The following is a 22,638-nucleotide window of genomic DNA, read 5'->3' as shown; positions in this document are numbered from 1 at the left end:
GAACCACTAGAGCTCCAGGTTTACCTTCCATAGGGCAGCGCAAGCAGAACTGTCCAACAGAGGGGGCTCCACAATTCCTGTACATCCTGGGGTACCTGAGCACTGTGCTAGTCCCTTACAGAGCAGTGGAGGGCAGTAAAATGGCTATTACAATTACAGAGATCCACTGGTCTTAACTCTTCATGTAAAAGGTAGGAAGAGGCCACAGCTGCCATGGGAGCCCAAGAATGGTATAGTGATCACAGATGGGTTGTGCCGCAATCTCATTTTGGGTTGAGGGAATAGATTTCAACCCTCTAGCCCCCAGCCATTTCATCACATAGAGCGTGTGGTGCTGGCTTTAGGCAGACAAACTAAATGTCATCCTAACTGAATAAAATTCTGGAAAAAAATATTCAAATGAGACAAAAAAGAGACAGTAAACTATGACAGGTTTCAGAGTAACAGCCGTGTTAGTCTGTATTCACAAAAAGAAAAGGAGTACTTGTGGCACCTTAGAGACTAACCAATTTATTTGAGCATAAGCTTTCGTGAGCTACAGCTCACTTCATCGGATGCATACTGTGGAAAGTGTAAAAGATCTTCTACACTTTCCACAGTATGCATCCGATGAAGTGAGCTGTAGCTCACGAACGCTTATGCTCAAATAAATTGGTTAGTCTCTAAGGTGCCACAAGTCCTCCTTTTCTTTTTACAGTAAACTATGTATACAAAACTGCAGGGTTGGGCCTCAATTCCACAAATGCTTGTGTCCATGATTAACTTTACACATGTGCTTGAATTCATTAGAGCTACACATCTGCATAAAGTTACTCACGCATGTAAGCGATTGCAGGATCAGGGCCTTCCAATGTACTTTTAAAAGAGGGCCAAAGGGCACTAGAGTATCACAGAAGCACTTCATTTACCTGCTGTGTTATAAATAAAAAAAATTAATTTGCTGAACAGAGCTGAAAAATATTGATATAGCAGATGCCTCTACAGAGACTATTAGAGGTCTGTGAAAGCAGGATCCATGATAATCTGTCATGCGTTTTAGTGCATTCTAAATTTCATATTTAAAGTGACATCACCTTTGTACCTCCTAAGGACTAAGTATATAATATTTGTCTTAGAATATGCCTCCTCTAACCAGTTCCTAATATATTTTACTGAAATCTAATGAAATTGCAATAAAACGTTATCCGGAGTGAAGAGATTTTTTCCCCTACTTATACAAGTGCACCATAAGAGCTCATTCTAATTCAACATTCAAGTTTAGGAAGCAGGCCTATCTTCTTACAAAACCTGTCATTCCTCAGTATGAAGCCACAAATCAGAACAAATATTCAAGCTGCCTGGAGCATGAAACTCTTTTTCGATCCCCATTTTTTAGCAGCAGTTGTTTAAACATGCCAGGACATCTGAGTGTGTCCACTTTCTCTATTTAAAATAATTCCAGAGTGTGACCACAAAACCACATACATGTTGTTCTTGCATGGCAGTCTTGAAGCTTAACTGCAGATAAGAATCTATCATCAAGATGCCCACATCTGATATAGTGTCTCTAACTAAGTTCAGGTGAATGCTGTACCTGATTCTATGTTGTTTTGTATACTTTGAGAAGAATATAACAGAGGCTTTGGTACTGACTCCATAGCTAAGGTTGCACTGAGATTTTGCACAAACAGGACTACTATAATCCCGTTGTTTCACACTTTAATGATGAACTTGGTCTCCAAATTTGACATAATAATACTTCAAAGGGAGAATGAATTTTTAAATGCTCCCTTTTTTAAATTTACCCCTTCCCCCCCCCCTTTTTTTGTTTTTGGACTACACAGACTGCAAAGAAACACTCTTTCTCTTCCCCCTCATCCCCAAGGATTTATTGGACATAAGTCACTTCTGAAATGTTAAAATTAAACATATAAAGAATTAGGCACCTAAATACCTTTGAGGATCTGGGCCTTCAGGTTTACAACCCTGTGACTGGGACTGAAGCCAGACCCTCAGAGATATTTAGGTACATAATGCCTGGTAGTTAGGTACCTAAATACCTTTGAGGATCTGGTTCTTAAACCCTTTCACAGGATTGCAAGTCCCTTATGGGAAGCTGAACCCACATTCACCTGTGACTTATCAGCTACCTCCTAGCTGAGAATCAGGTGATTTTAAAAGCTAGCGAGTAACTCTGGGTATGTCACACTTTGAGCTGGGAATCACAATCCCCGTTCAAAGACACATACTCACAGCAGCTCTCACTGAGCTAGCGCATTAATATCAGAACACAGTAATGGGAGCACAAATGGCAGGAGGGGCTCACAGCCCTGAGTGCATGCCTGTCAGAGACACCATGATATTCAGGCTGGCTTGCCTCTCCTGTCTCTTGCACTGCTGCAACTACATTCTATTTTTAGCACGCAAGCTTGATGAGAGCTACCTCAGGTCTGTCTCCTCAAGATGGGAATTATACCCACAGCTCGAAGCGTAGACGTACTCACAGTTGGATGGGAGAGCTGCAGGAACAGATCGGTGCCTGTGGCAGTCTGACTCCCAATCAGACAGCCTTTAGAAGGACTAAGGAAGAGCTTCTAAAAGCAGAGAAGCTGTGACAGGAAGCCCCTGAGTCATGGGAAGGAACAGGTTTGAGATGTGGAATTTGTGTTACCAGTTTTACATGGAAGAAATAGAGCTAAAGACTTGAGGAAAAGGGCCTGAACCAGGCCGGAACCAGACTCCGTGCATGGTGTATATCCTTCCTGGGCTGGAGAGACAGGCCAGCAGTTTATGGTCCTCTACTTAGGGAGAGTCTAATTAAGTTTTGACAGTATCACCTAATTGAACTGTTAAGTTCATTGGCTACTTCCATTTTCTAATGCTAGAAGCCTGCCTTCTTGACTCCCCAGCTACCTTCCTCATGGAGAGCATGTGGATCCAAGGAGGCAAGATAGGCTGTGGGAGAAATGGGGGGTGAGCTCTAGGGGAGACACAGTACTCAGCATGGTAAATAGAGAAGTGACCAGAGCTTTGGGGGTCATGAGGGGTTGAGAAACACATGAGGAGATGGTGAGGTTAGTAGGGATGCACAGGGGCCATGTGGGTGGAAGCAAGCTAGGGGAAGTAAAGAGGTAGTAGTCTATGGATGTACACAGTGCTATGGGTTGCAAGAGGGAATAGTTTATTGCTCCTGCACTGAAATATCTTCAGCACATCACACTCCATTAAAATATATAAGGGCCTGATTCTGATGTCACTTACACCAGGGTAAATCAAGATAAGCTCCGTTGCAACCAATGAATTTAGACTAGTGTAAAACATATATAGTTCAGATTTGCATTAGGCCCTAAATGTTTTCCCAGTGTTGATTTACAGCTTTAATCTAGATCATAATAATGCACAGTTTCCATAATATTGAAAGCTCTCTAAAAGGATTGATTTTTCTATACAATTACTATTAAATTATAGGGGCCAGATTATGCCCCTAAGGCTGAATCATGTTGAGATATATCTCTTTCATGAGTAGCCCCATAGAAATCAAAGACAGTACTCAGAGTAAGGTATGACTCATCTTGAGTAAGGGTGCTAGAATCTAGTTAATAATTATCTTTGATTTTTCTGATGAAGGCATGCATGTTACCAGTTATGAATGAATTATGCAAAAATTATTTTATGCTGGAGCAATCTCTTATTTCATGAGTTAAATTTGATTCATAGTTGAATTCCAGATTCAAAATAATACTGAGCTATTATGGAGACAAAGACTTATAAAAATCAAAAACTCCCTTTGAAACACATGCTTTCCAATAAAAGCAGCTTGCAAAATGCAAAACACGGTCAACATTCCAGCACAATGATGTCAATTTTCATATGCATGGACAAAATGCTATATGTGGAATTCAACTCTATATCAGATCTTCTTTATTTATGATGGGCTCATGTTTTCCCCTTTACTTACATCAGAACAAATGCACTGTGCAGTGGAGAGTACAACCAGTTAAAGGGTTCAAAAGAATCTTTTAAATACAGCTTAGATGGCAAAAAGCCACATAGATTTTTAAAAGTGAATTTCCATGTTCTGCTTCAATTCTTTTGAAAAATAGCATACATGCACTAAGGATCGTTTCTGATGTTTCCCTCTGCAGTAATTCAGGGAAATCCCTGCCAACAGAGATGGTCTGGAACACCTGATAAAACGCTCCTCAATGACACACAATAAAAAGTGGCTGTAGAAAACGGGAATCGCTTCAAATTTTGCAAGGGTTATAAGCAGTAAGCAAATTATCTTTCTGAAGATCTCTGTTGTTCTTCCCCAAAAAGAATAAACAGAGCCAATTTCTAAGAAAACTAACAGCTGTAGAAACAGCTTTAAATGTCATCTAACCTTTGTAGTAAAATAAAGAAAAGATAAAATGATTCACACCATCCAAGAGGATCGGCTATCATAACCAACTAGTTAACACTAATAAAATTCAGCCTAGATTTGCTTCTTATGGGTAGGTCTTACTCAGGAAAAACTCCCACTTATGTCTCAGGCAAAGCTCCCATTGACTTCACTGGGAGTTTTGCCTGTGCACAGCATTCACAGGACAATCCTACTGAAGTAAAAATCCTGAACTTTATAAATTTAAATCCCAGTCTTGGAACTGGCCCACTCATCTGGAGGTTATGCCTGCATAAAGTCCCACCAAAGTGTATGGGGCTCTGCAAACATGGATCTGATTCCAGGATCTGGGCTTATGTCGCCAGGCCTGTAGTCCCCACACAGGCAAAACTACTGCAGAAGTCAGTTAATGGAAATTTTGTCCAGATAATGAATGATCAGGCCCTTATTCGCCATTCCTACATTACAGTCAAAGAGAGCAGTGACTTCCTTTGCACACTACACTGATGGAGTATTGGCATTTCAGGTTGAAATAATAAGCAATGTTGGCTTATAAATTCTTCTACTTTTTTGCAACCATTTTTTTTTTACATAATGGTTTCTAAATGATGGCTGGCTCACAAAATTCTAAAGTCTGCCACAAAAATAAGCATTTTTGTTTTAACATTTCACAGGTGGCCATTGAGGGTGAAATTTTCTCCTGTGCAGAGGATCAGAACAAGCGCATGTATTACATATGTCCCCACTATACTAAAGGGCTTAATTGAGGCCATAGTGATATACAGGTCCTGTGCGGACCCTCTGCAAAGGGGTGTGTCACCACTGAAAGTTTAGTTTTTCTGAATACATTTCTGTTATCCCTAGAGAAACTGAGTGACTTTAAAAAAGTGTTACATTTAGCCTACACTGGTTCAGGATACAACCAATCATATTTCCTATTGCGTATTAATCATGTTTCCATGAGGCAACTTAGACCCATTAAGTAAAAATATGGATAATTTTCACTTTCAAAGAACAACTGTTATTTAAAACTGTGTAAAGATTTAAAAGGTTGTGATTTAAAAAGGTAATATTAACAGGATATTCGAAAGGCCCAGGAGACTCACAAAACTAAGTAAAATGTGTTTTCCTACTAATCTAATTGCTTACTAATTTTCAAGCTATTCCCACAGGGTGAGTAATGCATTTTAAGTCTAACTCTTGGCATTAAAAATACATTTATAGCTTCCTCTTAGCATAAGACAAACAGCTACACAGTACAAAACCATACATTAAGATGGCATTCTGGAGCCTTTGTTATAGTATTAAACTAACCTATTGTATTCTAAAATCTAATTCAAAGGGGTTGGAAAGGAAGATGTAAAGTTTGAGTGCCCGATATCACACTGAGGTTAAGCAAAACACACAGTCATGCAGGGAAGAAGTCTGTGCATCTTACTCACTGGACTAATCACATGGTGAAAGTGCACATTATGCCAAGACTTATTTAGTAAAATATCAGTAGCCATTACTTTGCCGTGCTCCCTCAGTGGCAAGAAAATATTAGCATGGGACTAACAAACAAAACACCACAGCAATCAGTCAGCATAGCCAGTCTCTCTGCAAACCTAAAAGAATGGTCTATAGAGTTTTTGAGTAGAACACAAAGAGAAAAGAATATGAAACAAATAAAGAGTTACTTATTAATCAAAAAACCTGGTACCAACTGGCATTGAAAGTCTGGAGACCAATTTAAAAAACAAAAATGTAAACTTTTAAACAGTGATTTGAGAGTGAAAGCTTCACAGACTGTACACTCTAGACAGAAAGTGCAGCCATTAACCACATAAGGAATCTCACTGGCTTCACTGAAACAACTCTTGTGAGCAAGGGTTACAGAATCAGACCACTTTTGAGTAAAGTACAATCATAGACCACCACCCAAATGGTGCATCAGGTTCTGGTATTATTTGACTCCATAGTTCTACAGAACAGAAATTACATGGTAATACTACTATAGGAAGTGTCCAGAATCTATAAAGCACATACAGAACGTATCTCTGGTAGTAGGTAGACTCTCTCCCTTGCCTTTTGAACAAGTGTTGATGGGGTCAGCTGAAAAAGCAGCAATATGCTGAGTGTACCCTAAGTGCTCCAACTAGATCACTGCCCTATAAGCAGTCTATACTAAAGACAATACTACACAACTGGCTGATCTCAGCCAGCAGCCATGTCAGTCAACCAGGGAACAGTTTAAGATTAATTGGGGTGTTTTCTGAGTCTCCAAATGAATGAGTAGTTCAAGACCTTTTAGAAAAAGGGACTCTCCCCAAGGAAGCCAAATCATGTTTTAAAACAGACCATTATTTGCATTAGTTTTTCACATCTCCTCTGCATGCCAATATATGGCCTGCAGTATCCACAAACAGATACACAAGTAAAATAACTATAACCAAAAGAAAAAAACAAGTTATTTTAGGAGCTAGCTAATTTCTCGCTGACTCAGCAAGCTCGGAGTGAAGCCAATTTCTGCAAACTTGCAAGGGCTTCTCCTGCAAGGTGCAGGTCAGGAAACATTTATAACTGAACAGAGGGATACCCTGCCTTACTCCTCCATTACATAGAAGTGCAGGTATGTCAGTATCAGCCCAATTCTACTTTGCATTAAGTAATAAACGTACAGACGATGTATTTAAAACTCTTCTGCAGTTTGCCATGGCCCAGAGAGCCAACCACTGTAGGTCACCTGACATACACAGTACATACTCCAAGCAGCTTGCATGTACCGACAGAAGAATGTATCCCATAAATCTTAAGCAATGTAGGTTTTTGACAGCAATCTTGGTTTTTGACAAACCAACTGACGACAGAAAGAACATTGTACAGAGAGAGAAACAAGACATTGTTTCCCCAAATAAATAAATGCTCCACTTACTTAGTTCTATAAAATAGCATTAATAAATAATGGAGATCTCCCACCGTGACAGTAATGACAACAGTTAGTATACAGCAGCAATCTAGTAATTACACCCTTAAGTGCATTTTTAACATTGTTTTACATTTCAATCAAGTTGACTTGTGTTCACCGTTTTTCTAGTGGATCCAGAAGTATGACAAACTGACAATTCCTGGAAACCACATTACTCAAAACAGACTGGGAGTACTGTTTTCATTTTCTTTCCATAATGATGTTAAATCTAATAAATATAAATTAGAAACAGAAATAACACCATTCCAAAACAATAATTTATATAACATGATGTCTGGAAGCGATATTTCAGCCCAAATTTTCCTTTTGTGCACATGTAACGTTGCACACGCAATTTTCAAGCACTGGCCGATATCTGCACACGTCACAAACCTATTTTTCAGATTTAAGAGTAAAATTATCAAAAGTGCCTAAATGACTTAGGAGCTGAAGTCTCAATTCAAAAGTGATTTAGGCTCTTAAACCCAGATTTTCAAATGTATTGAGGTGCCTAGAGATGCAGATATATGTTTTTGAAAATCCCAGTAGGCACCTAAGCAGATTAAGTGCCTGACTCCTAAAGAATTCCTAGGAATTAGACACAAAGTAAAATTTACAGAAGTGCCGAAGCAGGTTAAGTGCATTGTATAACCTGTGTGCTGGTGACAGTGGTCAAAAAGCGAGCATGCAAAATTGCATATAAAAATAGACTGAGGATGTTTTGAAAATGTGGCCCTGAAATTCACCCCACCCCACCCCACCGGAGCCTCCGCTGGACATGCTGGCCACTTCCGGGAGCAGCGCAGGGCCAGGCCAGGGCAGGCAGGGAGCCTGCCTTAGCCTGCTGCGCACCACGGCCACCCCGGAGCCGCTCGAAGTAAGCGGTGCTGGGCTGGAGCCCACACACCGAACCCCTCCTGCATCCCGCACCCCAACCCCCTGCCCTGAGCCCCCTAACCCCATCTTGAGCCCCGTACCGCACCCCTCCTGCACCCCAACGCCCTGCCCTGAGCACCCTCCTGCACCCCAACCCCCTTCCCTGAGCCCCCTGCCACACCCACCCCTCCTGCACCCCTGCCCTGAGCCCCCTTCCACACCCCGCACCCCTCCTGCACCCTTGCCCTGGGCCCCTCCCACACTCCGCATCCCCTCCTGCACCCCAACCCCCTGCCCTGAGCCCCCTGCCACACCCCACACCCCTCCTGCACCCCAACCTCCTGCCCTGAGCTCCCCTCCTGCACCCTGCACCCCAACCCCTTGTTTTAAGCCCCTTCCTACACACAGCACCCGCTCCCGCATCCCTGCCCCAGCCCTACATTCATGGCCCTGCATACAATTTCCCCACTCAGATGTGGCCCTCAGGCCAAAAAGTTTGCCCATCCCTGTTCTAGATCCTAAACTGCATAATTCACATGCAGCCCTGTGAAGAAGGATGGGTAGATCTTAAGTAGTGCACATTACTTTTGTGGATCCTCTGCACAAAGGAGAATTTCATTTGTATATGGATATTTGTACAAGTGTGATAGGTTGATCTGAACAACGCACACAAGATTCACAGGATTCCAGTATATTACTGCACAGCTAAGGAGTGAGACCACATTAAAAACAAACACAGGCTTTATTTATGTCTGTGTATTTTCAATTTTATAAGCTTTTGATATCCAGTCCTAATATATGTACAAAGGAAATGTTGCAAAAAGAGAAACAGAAACAATGTTCTTATCCCTAAACTGACAAAGATTTAAAACCTCTTTCAGGACCCATGCACCCAGTAAGGGTATGTCTACACTAGAAACGGTACAGTGGCACACAACGGCTATGCTGCAGCTGCACTGATATAGTGAGTCACTTACTACAGAGATTGAAGGGGTTCTTCTATTACTGCAGTAAATCCAACTTTCCGAGAGGCAGTAGCAAGGTTGATGGAAGAATTCTTCCATAGACTTAGTGGTGTCTATACCAGGGCTTAGGTCAGCTTAGCAACGTCTGTCAGGGCAGTGAATTTTTCACACCCCTGAGCAACATAGCTCGATCAACCTAAGGCTTAGTGTATACTAGCACTTTTGTCAGTCAAACTTTTGTCAGTCAGGGATGTGAAAAAACACACCCCGACCAACATAAGTTTCACCGACAAAAGCGCTGGTGTGGACAGCACTATGTCAGCAGGAGACACTCTCCTGCCAACATAGCTACCGCCGCTCGTTGGAGGTGGTTTGGTTATGCCGGTGGGAGAGCTCTCTCCCGCTGGCATACAGCGGCTACACAGGAGACCATACAGCAGCGCAGCTGTGCCACTGTAAGGTCTGTTGTGTAAACATAACCTAAGTTTTAGGTGTAGAACAGGCTTAAGTAATAATTGAGTGACCAGATTATTGAACAGACCTGCCTTCAAAATAAGACCCCTCTAATGTCAAGCTGCATGCAGAAGTTGACCTAAGACCCACTCCAGCCTCACTCCTTTGAATGCCAACTCCAGTTCCACCAGCTCTCTGCTTTTCGTTTCTAAGGCCTGCCTTCACAACCAGGCTACACTCACTCAGTGGTTTCTGGAGTTGCCATGGCTATACCCAATGTCTAGTCTGGAATGCTGAGCTCACTAAGAACACTAATGAACTGCACTCCAAAAACAAACTAACTCTTTCACTGTACACAAACTATTTCAGGAGGATTTTGCATCTTAAGAATTACCCTGCAACTGTTCCATTAAGACTGTATTGGACTGAAGATAATGTACGGTGGCCATGCACAATTTAACAGCTATACAAAATTTTGGCAGCCATTGATTTAATGGCACATTTGAGCTGTTGTAATGTCCAAAATTTGCATAGCATTAATGCAACACTATTCCATCTCCAGAGGTTTTTTACAGTATTCTTATGAAACAAACACAAATAGAGAGCCCAATTAAATACCTGCTCCCAAGGAAGTTAATAGGAGTTTTGCAATTAACTGTAAAATGTTGCCAACTCCTGTGATTTTATTGCAACCTTTATGATAGCTGGTGTTTTTTAATGCCCCAGCACCTACAGTCAAGTGACTACATAAGAATTTCAGTTTTCATTGTTTAAAAAAAGAAAAAAGCAAGATTCTAGGCCACACAGTTGCAGAGGAAGACTTGAAAGTGGCTCAGAAACCAGAAGGTAAATTTTAAAAATTAAAATAAAACAAATAGTTTTTTAAATTATGACATTTAAGCTAATCTCATAATTTTGGGGGGGCCTAACTCATGATTTTTGATCAGTTGAGGTTGGCAATACTGCTTTAAAAGAAGCAGAATCATGCCCTCAGGTTTTCTGTGGGACAAGGGCAGGAATGGAATTTGGTGTGCTACGCAAAACTGCAGCCTCAATACTGGACTGATTTGGTAAGGAGCATGAAATATCCATTTGAACATAATATAGGCTGAATGAGTAATTATCTGTGATTAAGCCTTCACATATCTACTAAAGCAGGGGGTGGGGGGATATCAAACCAGAGCTATTCTTAGGTTTGTTTACCTAATTTATCTTGTCAAAGTTATGTTATTCATTTACAAAAGATTATTCCTACGCAGAGACTCCTAGGCAAGTTTTTGATATCTTGGTAGCCCAGCTACTATACTGGTTGGCAGGAGGTCAATGCGTAACTACCTGGGTGATCTCAGTGCAATTCTTTGTGTGACCACATCATAAAACTACCAACAAAATTAGTACTAACTGGCACCATTTTTGGAAGTCTCAGGAAACTCAAGGTCAGAACGGTGATGGAGACTGAATCACCTTTTCCCCATTAGGGTGGTCTCTCTAAGACAGTTTTAAGACACATTTGTGAGACAGTATAAGTAAGCTTTACTTGCTTGGACTGTGCCATTACAAGACATCTATGTATGTGACACCACGCACAATCACTACAATAGAAATATTCACTCAAAAAAATGGAAAATGGACAAATAAAATCATAGAAACATAGGGCTGGAAGGGACCTTGAGAATTCAGTTATCAAGTCCAGCCCTCTGCACTGAGGCAGGATCAAGTAAATCTCCCCCATTCCCAACCATCATCTAGACCAACCTGCTTCTGAAAACCTCCAATGATGGGGACTCCGCAGCCTCCCTTAGAAGCTGATTCCAGAGCTTAACTGCCTTTATAGTTAGAAAGTTTTTCCTAATAACTGACGTAAATCTCCCTTGCTGCAGATTAAACCCATTACTTCTTGTCCTACCTTCAGTGAACATGGTGAACAACTGATCACCTTCTCCTTTATAATAACCCTTAACACATTTGAAGAGTTCTCTGAGGGGGTCAACAAACATGTGGACAAGGGCGATCCAGTGGACATAGTGTACTTAGATTTCCAGAAAGCCTTTGACAAGGTTCCTCACCAAAGGCTCTTGCATAAATTAAGTTGTCATGGGATAAGAGGGAAGAGCCTTTCATGGGTTGAGAACTGGTTAAAAGACAGGGAACAAAGGGTAGGAATAAATGGTAAATTTTCAAAATGGAGAGGGGTAACTAGTGGTGTTCCCCAAGGGTGAGTCCTGGGACCAAACCTATTCAACTTATTCATAAATGATCTGGAAAAAGGGGTAAACAGTGAGGTGGCAAAGTTTGCAGATGACACTAAACCGCTCAGGGTAGTTAAGACCAAAGCAGACTGTGAAGAACTTCAAAAAGATCTCACAAAACTAAGTGATTGGGCAACAAAATGGCAAATGACCTTTAATGTGGATAAATGTAAAGTAATGCACATTGGGAAAAATAACACCAACTATACATACAATATGATGGGGACTAATTTAGCTACAACTAATCAGGAGAAAAATCTTGGTATCATCGTGGATAGACCTCTGAAGACATCCACGCAGTGTGCAGCGGCAGTCAAAAAAGCAAACAGGATGTTAGGAATCATTAAAAAAGGGATAGAGAATAAGATGGAGAACATCTTATTGCCCTTATATAAACCCATGGTACGCCCACATCTTGAATACTGCGTACAGATGTGATTCCCTCATCTCAAAAAAGATATACTGGCATTAGACAAGGTTCAGAAAAGGGCAACTAAAATGATTAGGGGTTTGGAACGGGTCCCATATGAGGAGAGATTAAAGAGGCTTGGAAAAGAGGAGACTAAGGGGGGATATGATAGAGGTATATAAAATTATGCGTAGTGTGAAGAAAGTGAATAAGGAAAAGGGGCCACCAAATGAAATTAATGGTCAGCAGGTTTAAAACAAATAAAAGGAAGTTCTTCACCCAGCACACAGTCAACCTGTGGAATTCCTTGCCTGAGGAAGTTGTGAAGGCTAGGACTATAACAGGGTTTAAAAGAGAACTGGATAAATTCATGGAGGTTAAGTCCATTAATGACTATTTGCTAGGATGGGTAAGGAATGGTGTCCCTAGCCTCTGTTTGTCAGAGGGTGGAGATGGATGGCAGGAGAGAGATCACTTGATCATTACCTGTTAGGTTCACTCCCTCTGGGGCACCTGGCATTGGCCACTGTCGGTAGATAGAATACTGGGCTGAATGGACCTTTGGTCTGACCCAGTATGGCCATTCTTATGTTCTTATGTTCTAAGACTGTTATCAGGCCTGCCTCAGTCTCCTTTTCTGAAGACTAAACATACCCAATTTTTTTAAATCTTTCCTTACAGGTCAGGTTTTCTAAACCTTTTATCATTGTTGTTGCTCTTCTCTGGACTCTCTCCAATTTGTCCACATATTTCCTAGAGAGTGGAACCCAAAATTGGACACAGTATTCCAGCCTCACCAGTGCCAAGTAGAATGGGGACAATTACCTCCCATTTCTTACATATAACACTCCTGTTAATTCACCCCAGAATTGTACTAGCCTTTTTCACAACTGTATCACATTGTTGACTCATAGTCAATTTGTGGTCCATTGTAACTCCCAGATCCTCTTCAGCAGTACTACCAAATAGCCAGTTATTCCCCATTTTGCAGTTGTGCATTTGATTTTTCCTTCCTAATTAAAATACTTTGCACATATCTTTATTGAATTGCATCTGGTTGATCTCAAACCAATTCTCCAATTTATCAAGGTCATTTTGAATTCTAATCCAATCCTCCAAAGCGCTTGCAACTCCTTCCAATTTGGCAACATCTGCAAATTTTATAAGCATTGCACTCCACTCTATTATCCAAGTCATTAATGAAAATATTGACTAATACCAGTCCCAGAACTGATCTCTGTGGGACTCCATTAGACATGCCCTCCCAGTTTAACAGCACACCATTGATAACTCTTCGTAAAATATTAAAGCAAATCACTTCATTGATACTGGTGACAAACCAGTCCCTTGGTCATCTTCCAGTGTTGATTTTAGTCTATTTTTGATCAGAGTAAACTTGAAAAAAATGAGCATTCATCCTCACAGTTTGTGACTTTACTCACAGACTCAAATTCATAGAGAAATATTCTGGCAATCCAATTATTTTGAATTGTAAATTGGGGGCAGAAGCAGTTCAAATCCTATGAATATTAGTTGAACAACCACTGTTCGTCATAAATTCACGATAGGAATTTACATATGCTTCTTGGTAAAGCTCTCACTGAATAACTAATCTGTCAGTGATAACAGATACTTCAAGATAAAGTACATTCTGCAGAGTCTCTTAAGTGCTGCTTGTCTGAGGGAGGGGGAAGAGCAGGGTTCTATCTTCAAAACATACAGAATGAAATCCTGTACCCACTGTGGTCAATGGCATCACTCCTATAGACTTCAGTGGGGCCAGGATTTTACCCACAGTGTCTTAAAACTGCACCGAAACAGTTTAACTGTTGTAGCTTTGGCTCAGGATTTGCAAATCTCATCATGACATTTTTTCATGAAGATTATTGAGTGGGTTAAGCATCCTGACTCTCGTATGGTATGTGGATCATAATCTACTTTCTGAACATTAGTATACAATACACTCAGTTACTGTAAAACAGTATTCCAAAAGTTTTCCATGAATATGGTCTCCAAGTTCACTATGTCATATAATGGACATCAGATTTTTGGACTTGCAACATCAACCTAACTTTAAAGACATTTACTATGTTGGTAGTTTTTGGCAGAAGCAATTTGAGCAGATAATGTTTTCAGCATGTATATCTTTTGAATCCAGAATATTACAGATTAGAAAAAGGAACAGAATACATGTAGGGATTGCAGAAACACAAATTAAGGCAGCAACCAACACTAGTTCCAATTATATGTGGACTATGAAACTCACTTTTCTAAAGAAAGCCTGGTTTAATACCCTTTTAATGTCCAGACAAGGTGCATTTGTTGTTATTCTATCCTCAGATATTAGCAATTCCATTTCTCAGAAGATAAAATGAACAGATCCAGAGAGGGCTTATCTAGTACAACTCTCAAACAGTAGCATCTTAAACTGTCATTGTATCTGTGCTTTGAAAACCACACAGCAAAGAGTAACTGAGTGCACAGTATGAAATCTGGGTGTGAAAATTATTGATGGAAATAAATATTTTGTCTATTTAAATTTGCTAGTGATCACTAATAACCACAGATAATCCATTATTAAGGATATAAATTAGCATATTCCATGAAAAGTGTAACTGTGTGTACCTAACAAAACTACCTTAACTAAATGGTATCCCATGATGTTAATCAGGAGACCAAACCCATGATGAGAGGGAGAGGCTGTCTCCATTATCACCGTGCAGAATCAGGTCTCCTTAAGAAATAAATGTAAAAATAACAAAACTGCATTTAAGTACTTCTATTATGCGTATTAATTTTCAAACTATTTGTCTTTTCAGCATCCATCATATCTACAACACATCCTTTGTACCATTGCCATCTAGCAACACAAGGGAGCAGCTCATTTTTGTGCTAGAACATTGTTTGCATACTCAGAAACATATACAAGTGAGTGTTTAAAACCAAGTCAAGGGCAAGTGTGAGCTCACAGAAATATTTAGTGAATAGCCACAAATTCAAGTACTGATTCTGTGACAGTGGGAGTACAGAAGTCTCTGCAGATACAGAGTCATCATCCTGGATCTTTGAAAATAATTAATGCTTTAATGACACTTCTGCTATCCTTTTCACTTAAAAAGGCGAAGAAAACTGTACAGACCTGTTTCTGCTCTGATTTACACCAGTTTCATACTGGTGTAGGTCCACTAACTTCATTAGAGTCACCCATGATTTAAGAAGTCGCACCTATGTATACAAAAAAACCCAAAAATCTAAGGTCTAGTCTATGAATGATCAGTTGATCAATTCTATGGTCCCAAAGAGTCAAATTTGTGCTGCAACCCTTGATAACAACACGGATTTCTTCAAGAGGAAGCCCACACTTAAGCATTCATTGGTAAAATATTTACTGGATTATCCTATGTAGGTGGAGAGATTGCCAGTAATATCGTCTCCCATTATAATGATTAATCTGCACATGACAAACTAGTCTTGCCGCAACTTGAGACAGAAACTGAAAACCTATGGAATGTAATTCCAGAGTCAGAATCTATCTAGACATTTATGCAGTGCTCATCACCATGGCATCCAAGAATCAGAATGAGCTGCTATAACCCAAGTTCACTATATTTCTTCTCATAATAGTACCCTCTTTTGACAAGTTATGCTGCAGTTTTCTTTGCATTACATTCATGCCACATTTCCAGCAGATTCTTTTAACCTGGTCATTATTTGATTCAGTACCTCCTTCAAGCAGGATAAAATTAATCAATTTCACATAAGTGGCATGGCACAGACTTCTGACCTTGCCCAGCATCCAATTGTTTCAAATTGATGAGCTCCACACATAAGCATTTTAATAGCCAAAAACAATACAACTGTAAGTTATGGTACAATATGTGGGTAGAATGGCTCTGTGTGGCCCACAGAGTATGGCCCTAAGCAACCAATTGAATAATTAATGGTTACTAGAAACCAGAAATGGTATGTTAAATAATGTAAAATAGCTATAATGTCACTAAAAGTGCGAAAAAACAGCTAAAACTGAGGAGCATAAGGGGCTTCCTGCAAGGTTGGGTTTAGCATCCATGCCAAAAATCTGCCCATACTGCCCAAAATCATGGCAAATAGATTAGAATATTAAAAAGGACAATCAAGACCAAAATTTGACTGGGCTTAAAATGTTCATGAAGCTACTCACAATGGACTATTGATTACTTCAATGTGTTCTTTAAAAAAAGAGAGAGAGAGAGAGACAGAGACAAGTGAAGCAATTCCAAAACCATTTGTGGGGATGAGGGACCTGTGCCAATACTGGCTTCAAATCTACAGTGAAGAAGAAAAAAATGTAAGATTTAGGTTTTGTCCATGATCACAAGATTAATATACAGAAACTTAGATAACAGATCGCTCTTTACCATGGACATTGATGCAGAAGCTGTCTGCCCTGATGCTTTCGGTGACCAAGACCCAGCCCTGGATGGTGCAGCAACACATATGTCCCTTGAGACTCTCAGTGACCAGGATCTTGAGGTAGATGGGCACTAGCAGTACTCATCGGCTTGCATTCAGGGGATTTTTCAGCACTTGGGTCAGAAGCCAGACTTAAGGCTTGCTCCATTAAGAATAAGAATTTAAATTTGATGTCCCTATTTTTTCAAAATCTACTTTTAAAGGACTTTCAGATTTTACACTTGCTAGGGATATCAGTTCCTCCCAAACAGGAGAGGTACCAAGGATGCCCGTCACTGACCAGGATAGCATCCCATCAGGAAAGACACCTCTTAAAGCCCAAGGATCCTACACACCCCAGAACAAACTCCAGAACAACCCCTTTAAGGGGGTAAAAAACAAAAAAGGGGAAACAGTCCCAACTAACACTAACAATACAAAAACTTAGTTGTGAGGACAACAGGCACGCTGTATGCTTCATCTCAAGCAGAAGGCAGCTGATGAGGAACTGAGGGCAGTTTGCCCACATAGTCCTATATATCCTTATTACCACAAGGCACAAGGATGTGTAGGGTGCATGTGCAGGTCAAACAGGCACTGCTATCAAAAATTTCTGATCAAAGGCACAGCGGCCCATGTGCACTTGAAGTGGAAAGTCTGAAGTAGAGCCCCCACAGGGACACTCCTTGAAGAAGACCCTCATTTTAGTATCCCATTCATAAATTTATCAAGCTCTGGGCTTCGCTACGCTACAGGCACTACAACTGCACAGCTACGGTGCTGCAACTGTGCCTCTGTAGCATCATAGTGTAGATATTTGCCTCAGCAACAGAAGGGTTTTTCCATCACTGTAGTTAATCCACCCCCTTGAGAGGCGATAGCTTGGCTGATGGAGGAATTCCTCTATCAACCTAGCGGTGTCTATACTGAGGCTTAGGTTGACTTAACTACGTCTCCCAGGAAGCGACTTTTTCACATCCCTGAGCAACATAGCTAGAGCAAGCTTAGCTAAATTCTGTGTGTAGACTAGGCCTTATTAATCTTATAATTAGCTAGGCTGTCTGCCCCACATTCCTCTTGAATTAGATTGTAAACTCCTCAGGACCTGTGTTTGTAAACAGCACAACGGGGCTGTGGTCAGTGACTGTGGGACCTCAGTTACTACCACAATACAAATAATAAATAATAATAATAATATGAATCGCAACAACATTATGGTTGCTTAATTCAAAACTATTGTTTTATCAGGCATTTATTTTAAAAGTTTCACCACAGTATGATTTTTGGAGACTGGTAAAATATTGTTTCAGCAATGTTGTCAAACTCACTTTGCTTTCTTCTTCTAAAGATTTCTTGATTTGTGGGGATTTAAAACTTCAAAGAGCACTTCACATTTACTGCACTATGGGAAATATTAGTGCAGAGAATGACATACTGTGATGACATTATGCTGTATGGAAGCACTCAATTTTTAAAACTACTCATTTCTTGGAACTGATTAGACTTATGTGTCAGGCAATAGATCAGTTGACAGCCAAGGCTTTCCTCCATGGATCCTGAATGCAGGAAGGACCTGATCCAAAGCCCATTCTGAAGTCAGCAGAAAGACTTCCACTGGCTTCAAAGGGTTTTGGCTCTAGCTACCCACACACTTATATAGCCCTCTTCACCATAATAACTGAGCACTCTCTGTTCCTAAGTCTCCTGGGGGCAAGAGGCAGCTGCATCACCTTGAAGCAGCCCAGCCACTTGACACCTAGCAAGAGAGTCCCCAAGTTGTAAAGGCAGGTAGAATGTTACTAGCAAAAAGGAAAATACCGATTTCCTGCCTCGATTCCTTTGACTCTAGCTTCAATGTCAGGAAAATCTTGTTCATGGCACCACTGGATACTGGGGCACACAGTTGCCTCAGCAGTTTTCCATTTAAAATCATAAATGGTAGTGTCTAAAATGCTCAGCAGACCAATATCTGGCTGTTAACACGGCAACATGATCATCACCTACCTGTAGATGGGTACAGATGACAACTGCAAGCCAAGTGATCTCCCAGGAAAGCCCTGTGGTTTTGGGGCTGGCCATCTTCCTTCCCGGGCTCTGCTGAGAGAGGTGGTTTCAGTTATAATTAAACAAAGTCAAGTGCCTCCTGCCAGAGTCTCAGTGACTAAAACAAACTGGGCAAGGACAGGGAACTGGGCTTTGGAAGGAATGCAACCCAAACACCCAAGTTTTGTGCTGGCCAGCAAAGCAGACTCGCAGCTTACGCCATAAGCACAGCCTGCAGGGTGAGGTAGTTCCAGTTAGGGACCAGAACGGGAAACAAATATGTTTGGGGAAGCTGGCAACACGGGGCGAGTTAGATTCTCTCCTACGTGTGAGTTAATTTATCAAATCAGCAACCCCTCCCATCCCAGTCCTCAGAGAAGAGGATTTCTCATGAGCTCTTTCTTCAGCATTCTCACCCACTCAGAGCTGAGGGCCCAGCCCAGGGAATTCGACATTCATTTGCACCGCTTCCAAACGTGCTAGCTCCACGCAGCTCATAGGCGAGTGATCAAGAAAGGAAAAATAAGCCCATCAATTTAGCAGCGATCACCCTGAATTAGAAGGCTACATCCATCTGTCTGCCGTTTTTACTGCAAACTTCCATTTAAACCCTCCAAAGGAATCATGTAATAAGCTCACTAATTGTAACTGACCTTTAATGTAAATAAATCTTTTCGCCTCGTACTTAAAGCTGGAGTGGGCTATACAGTCATTACCAAAGTGATCACTTTAAAAAGGTGACCGCACGCTTCCCCACCGCCACCCTCCTCCTTCCAGGGACATTGTGCAAAGCCTTAAAGTGGTCTAAATGCAAATCTGATCTTAAAAAAAAACACCTCACCCCTCCGCCCTCCCCCCCCCCCATAGACCCTTCTCCTTTTTTAAATAGGCCAGATGTCCCGAAGGAAAACTACCTATCCAAACAGCCCAGTTCTTGCACCTGTCAACTAACTCTCATTAAGATTCCTTGCGGAAATCAGGCTGTTTACCACCTTACAATTCGGCAGGGCCGCCGTATGCTTTTGTCATTCAAAAGTTGTAATCAACCACAACATTTCAAGCATGAAGATTCCCTCCCCCCACATTATTGCTCCGGTCTGCGATTGACACAACTGAGCCAAGCTGTCTATTTGACAGGCTTTGGTGTATATAGATTCCCAGGAGGTTTTGTTTGTTTGTTTGTTTTTAAGTGATCTGCCGGTGTAGCAAATGAAGCCCTGCGATGCACAACAAGCGAAGGGCAGGGCGCCTCTGTTTACAATGAACATGACCTGCCTATTGTGGTGGATCGCTTTGTCCAATCTGGAGAATGAGTTACCGGGCGGGAGGCGGGAGGGGGGCTAATGGAATCCGCAAACGTCCGAGCCTCGGGCCAGCTGAGGGCTGGGTCAAAGCGCCTTGGGGTGGGGGGTGTCCCTGGACACAGCCCCGTTCTCAGCACCCTCTTGCCCTCCCCTGAAGCGAGCGCTACCCCCGGCGCTGAGCGGGGCTGCCCCCCGCGTCCTCCCCTCCTTGCATCATGCCAGCCACACTGCCTCGCCTCTCGCTGAAGCGCTCTCTCCTGGCCGGGGAGCTCATGCACGGTCCCGGAGTGGGAGCCGCCGGCCCCTTTCCGCGCCCCCCCCCCCCCGCCGATTTCAGTAGCCCCCGGACGGCTGCAGCGGGAGCCCCGCAACAACCAGGGGCGCCTCCCTCCCGGGGCAGGCAACAGCCCTGCGTAACTGGCAGCCGCGGCCGCTCTGGTCCAGGGCGCTTCCTTCGCTCAGCAGTGGCCGCGACCTCACCCACCTTGTGCAGGGCCGAGCGCCCCGGCTCCTCGGGCAGCGTGTGCAGGGCTCGGCGGGACGCTGCTTCCCACCGCCCGGGCCGGGGGACGCCTCTCCTGTCAGTGCCCGCGGGCTACAGCATCCCGAATTAAAAGCGCCTGCCCCTCCCTCGCGCCAAGCCCCAGCCCACCGCCGGCTGCTGGAAACGGGCCGCCCCCGTCCTGTGACAGCCGAGCCCCCCGCCACCCCCCCGCACCCCGCCGGCGCGAGCCGGGAGAGCGCGCGCGCCTCCACCTGCAGCGCTAGGGCCAGTGCGCTGGGGCTCCCTGCCCCTGCCCCGGGAGGGCGGCGGCCACCACCCCCTCCTCGGTGCCACCGGCCTACAAGCCCCGCTTCCAACTGCCCTGCAGCGGGAGTCCGGCTTCTAGCTCCCCGGCCCCAGCACCCCTATGTCGGGAACCCGGTATCCAGCGCCCCAAGCCACTACCCTGGGAGAGAGCCACCGCCTCCGTGCATCAGGTACCCTCACCTTCCAGCTCCTCCGCCCCAACTCACGGGGCTGCCGCCGTACAGCTTCCTGCAGCAACGCACAAGATCCCGCCTCAGCGCCCCCACCTGCAGCCCCAGGCCAATGCAGACCGATCCCTGAGCTACAGGAGTCCCAGCTTGTGCAGGTAGTTAGACGCTCAGCCGGTCTTGGAAACCTCTCAGTCAGTTAGCAAAAGCCGACTCTCACCCACTGCCTAGCCCATGTGCCCTGCCGGGACAAAGGAACCTGCACTAGCAGACAGTTCTTCTTCCCCGATGTAACTTAGCCAGCAAATTGAGGCTAATCAATTCCCGGACCTCAACAATCCTGATAACTCTCAATACAGCTGCAAATCTCTTTAGACACCAACGACGAATTTAATCACTCTGTCTTTTAAGATATTTTAGGTCTCCGACTGTGTATGCCCCAAACAGCACTTGGTAACATTTTATCCCCTTACTTGAGACGGATGAACTATATATAACATTGTAAAAACCTTTTGCCTTTGCACTGTTGCTTCCCACTCATGGGCCAAAGGACATTTCCAGTTACACAGCATCAATACTCAACAGACAGTAAAAAGGTCAATTATTTTATCTGTGCCACTGAAGTTTAAAATATACACCAATGAACTAAACAACCGATGAAGGGTTTGTTCAAATACGTTGCAAGGGAAACTTTTCCAATTTGTTCAGACTTCTCGAAAGCAAGCTAAAAAAAGTCTCTTCCATAGTTAGGACCGGAGCGCCCTCCAGTGAAACAACTAGTTTGTGAAGAGAACCAAAGAGAAGATGGAAGTTAGGAAGGTGAGTTGAAGGGTCATGTTGAGGGAGGTCCTCAAACCCAACTGTAACATCTTTCACAGTGAAGGTTCTAATGAACTTCACTGACTTTGTAAAAATAGCTTTATGGGGTCCAGCTTATTTGTGTCTCTATCAAACGTGCTCAGTTTTCAAGTAAAGATGTCTATCTAAATGTCAGCCCCGGAAACTCATCGGGAAAGCTGAGAAATGCTGTCTCCTTTCCTGTTCACGCATTACCATGAGTAATAGGCTTGTGTTATAACAGGAATTATAACTAAAAGTAAGAGATTGGCCTGTCCTAGTCACCTGACACAGGACTAGAAGGTTAGTACATCTGCTTCATGACAGAGTTCAGTATCCAGCTGAAGTGAGCTGTAGCTCAGAAAAGCTTATGCTCAAATAAATTTGTTAATCTCTAAGGCGCCACAAGTCCTCCTTTTCTTTTTGCGGATACAGACTAACACGGCTGCTACTCTTAAACCTATACAACCACATTGTCCTTAAATTATGTTTTCAGTTAGACCTTGTGAGCTGTAGCTCACGAAAGCTTATGCTCAAATAAATTTGTTAGTCTCTAAGGTGCCACAAGTCCTCCTTTTCTTTTTGCGGATATAGACTAACACGGCTGCTACTCTGAAACTTGTACAACACTATTACCATTCATGAGGTTGCACAGATTTAACTAGGCTATGCATTGATGCCAATCAGGTTACACAGGTAGCCCAAAATTGGAAAACAGTTAGCAGTTCTGTTGAGTCAGGAGCCTGAAAAAGATATAGTTCACTGTCCCAGAGCTGTGTTGGT

At 42.7% G+C, this 22,638-nt stretch overlaps 1 protein-coding gene across 7 annotated transcripts in view; it reads right to left on the bottom strand.

Moving 5' to 3' along the window:
• Nucleotides 1–21,085, bottom strand: part of ADAMTSL3 (ADAMTS like 3) — a 278,466-nt gene extending 257,381 nt beyond the window's left edge. For 4 of the 7 annotated variants that reach the window (XM_074966433.1, XM_074966428.1, XM_074966434.1 and 1 more), the window contains exons 1-2: nt 20,525–20,667; nt 18,698–18,787 (exon numbers count right to left, since the gene is read on the bottom strand). In XM_074966433.1, the coding sequence (XP_074822534.1) occupies nt 18,698–18,772 (75 nt within the window). In that variant the 5' untranslated portion in view covers nt 18,773–18,787; nt 20,525–20,667. Of the gene's footprint in view, nt 1–18,697; nt 18,791–20,524; nt 20,668–20,989 lie in introns of those variants that run through there. The other 3 variants (XM_074966431.1, XM_074966430.1, XM_074966429.1) reach the window with 3 other exon arrangements.
• Between the last annotated feature and the right edge of the window lie 1,553 nt (nt 21,086–22,638).

This window comes from Natator depressus, chromosome 10, assembly GCF_965152275.1.
Source record: "Natator depressus isolate rNatDep1 chromosome 10, rNatDep2.hap1, whole genome shotgun sequence".
Taxonomy (NCBI): domain Eukaryota; kingdom Metazoa; phylum Chordata; order Testudines; family Cheloniidae; genus Natator; species Natator depressus.
Note: the sequence above shows the minus strand (reverse complement) of the source record. Positions and strands in the feature narration are given on the sequence as shown.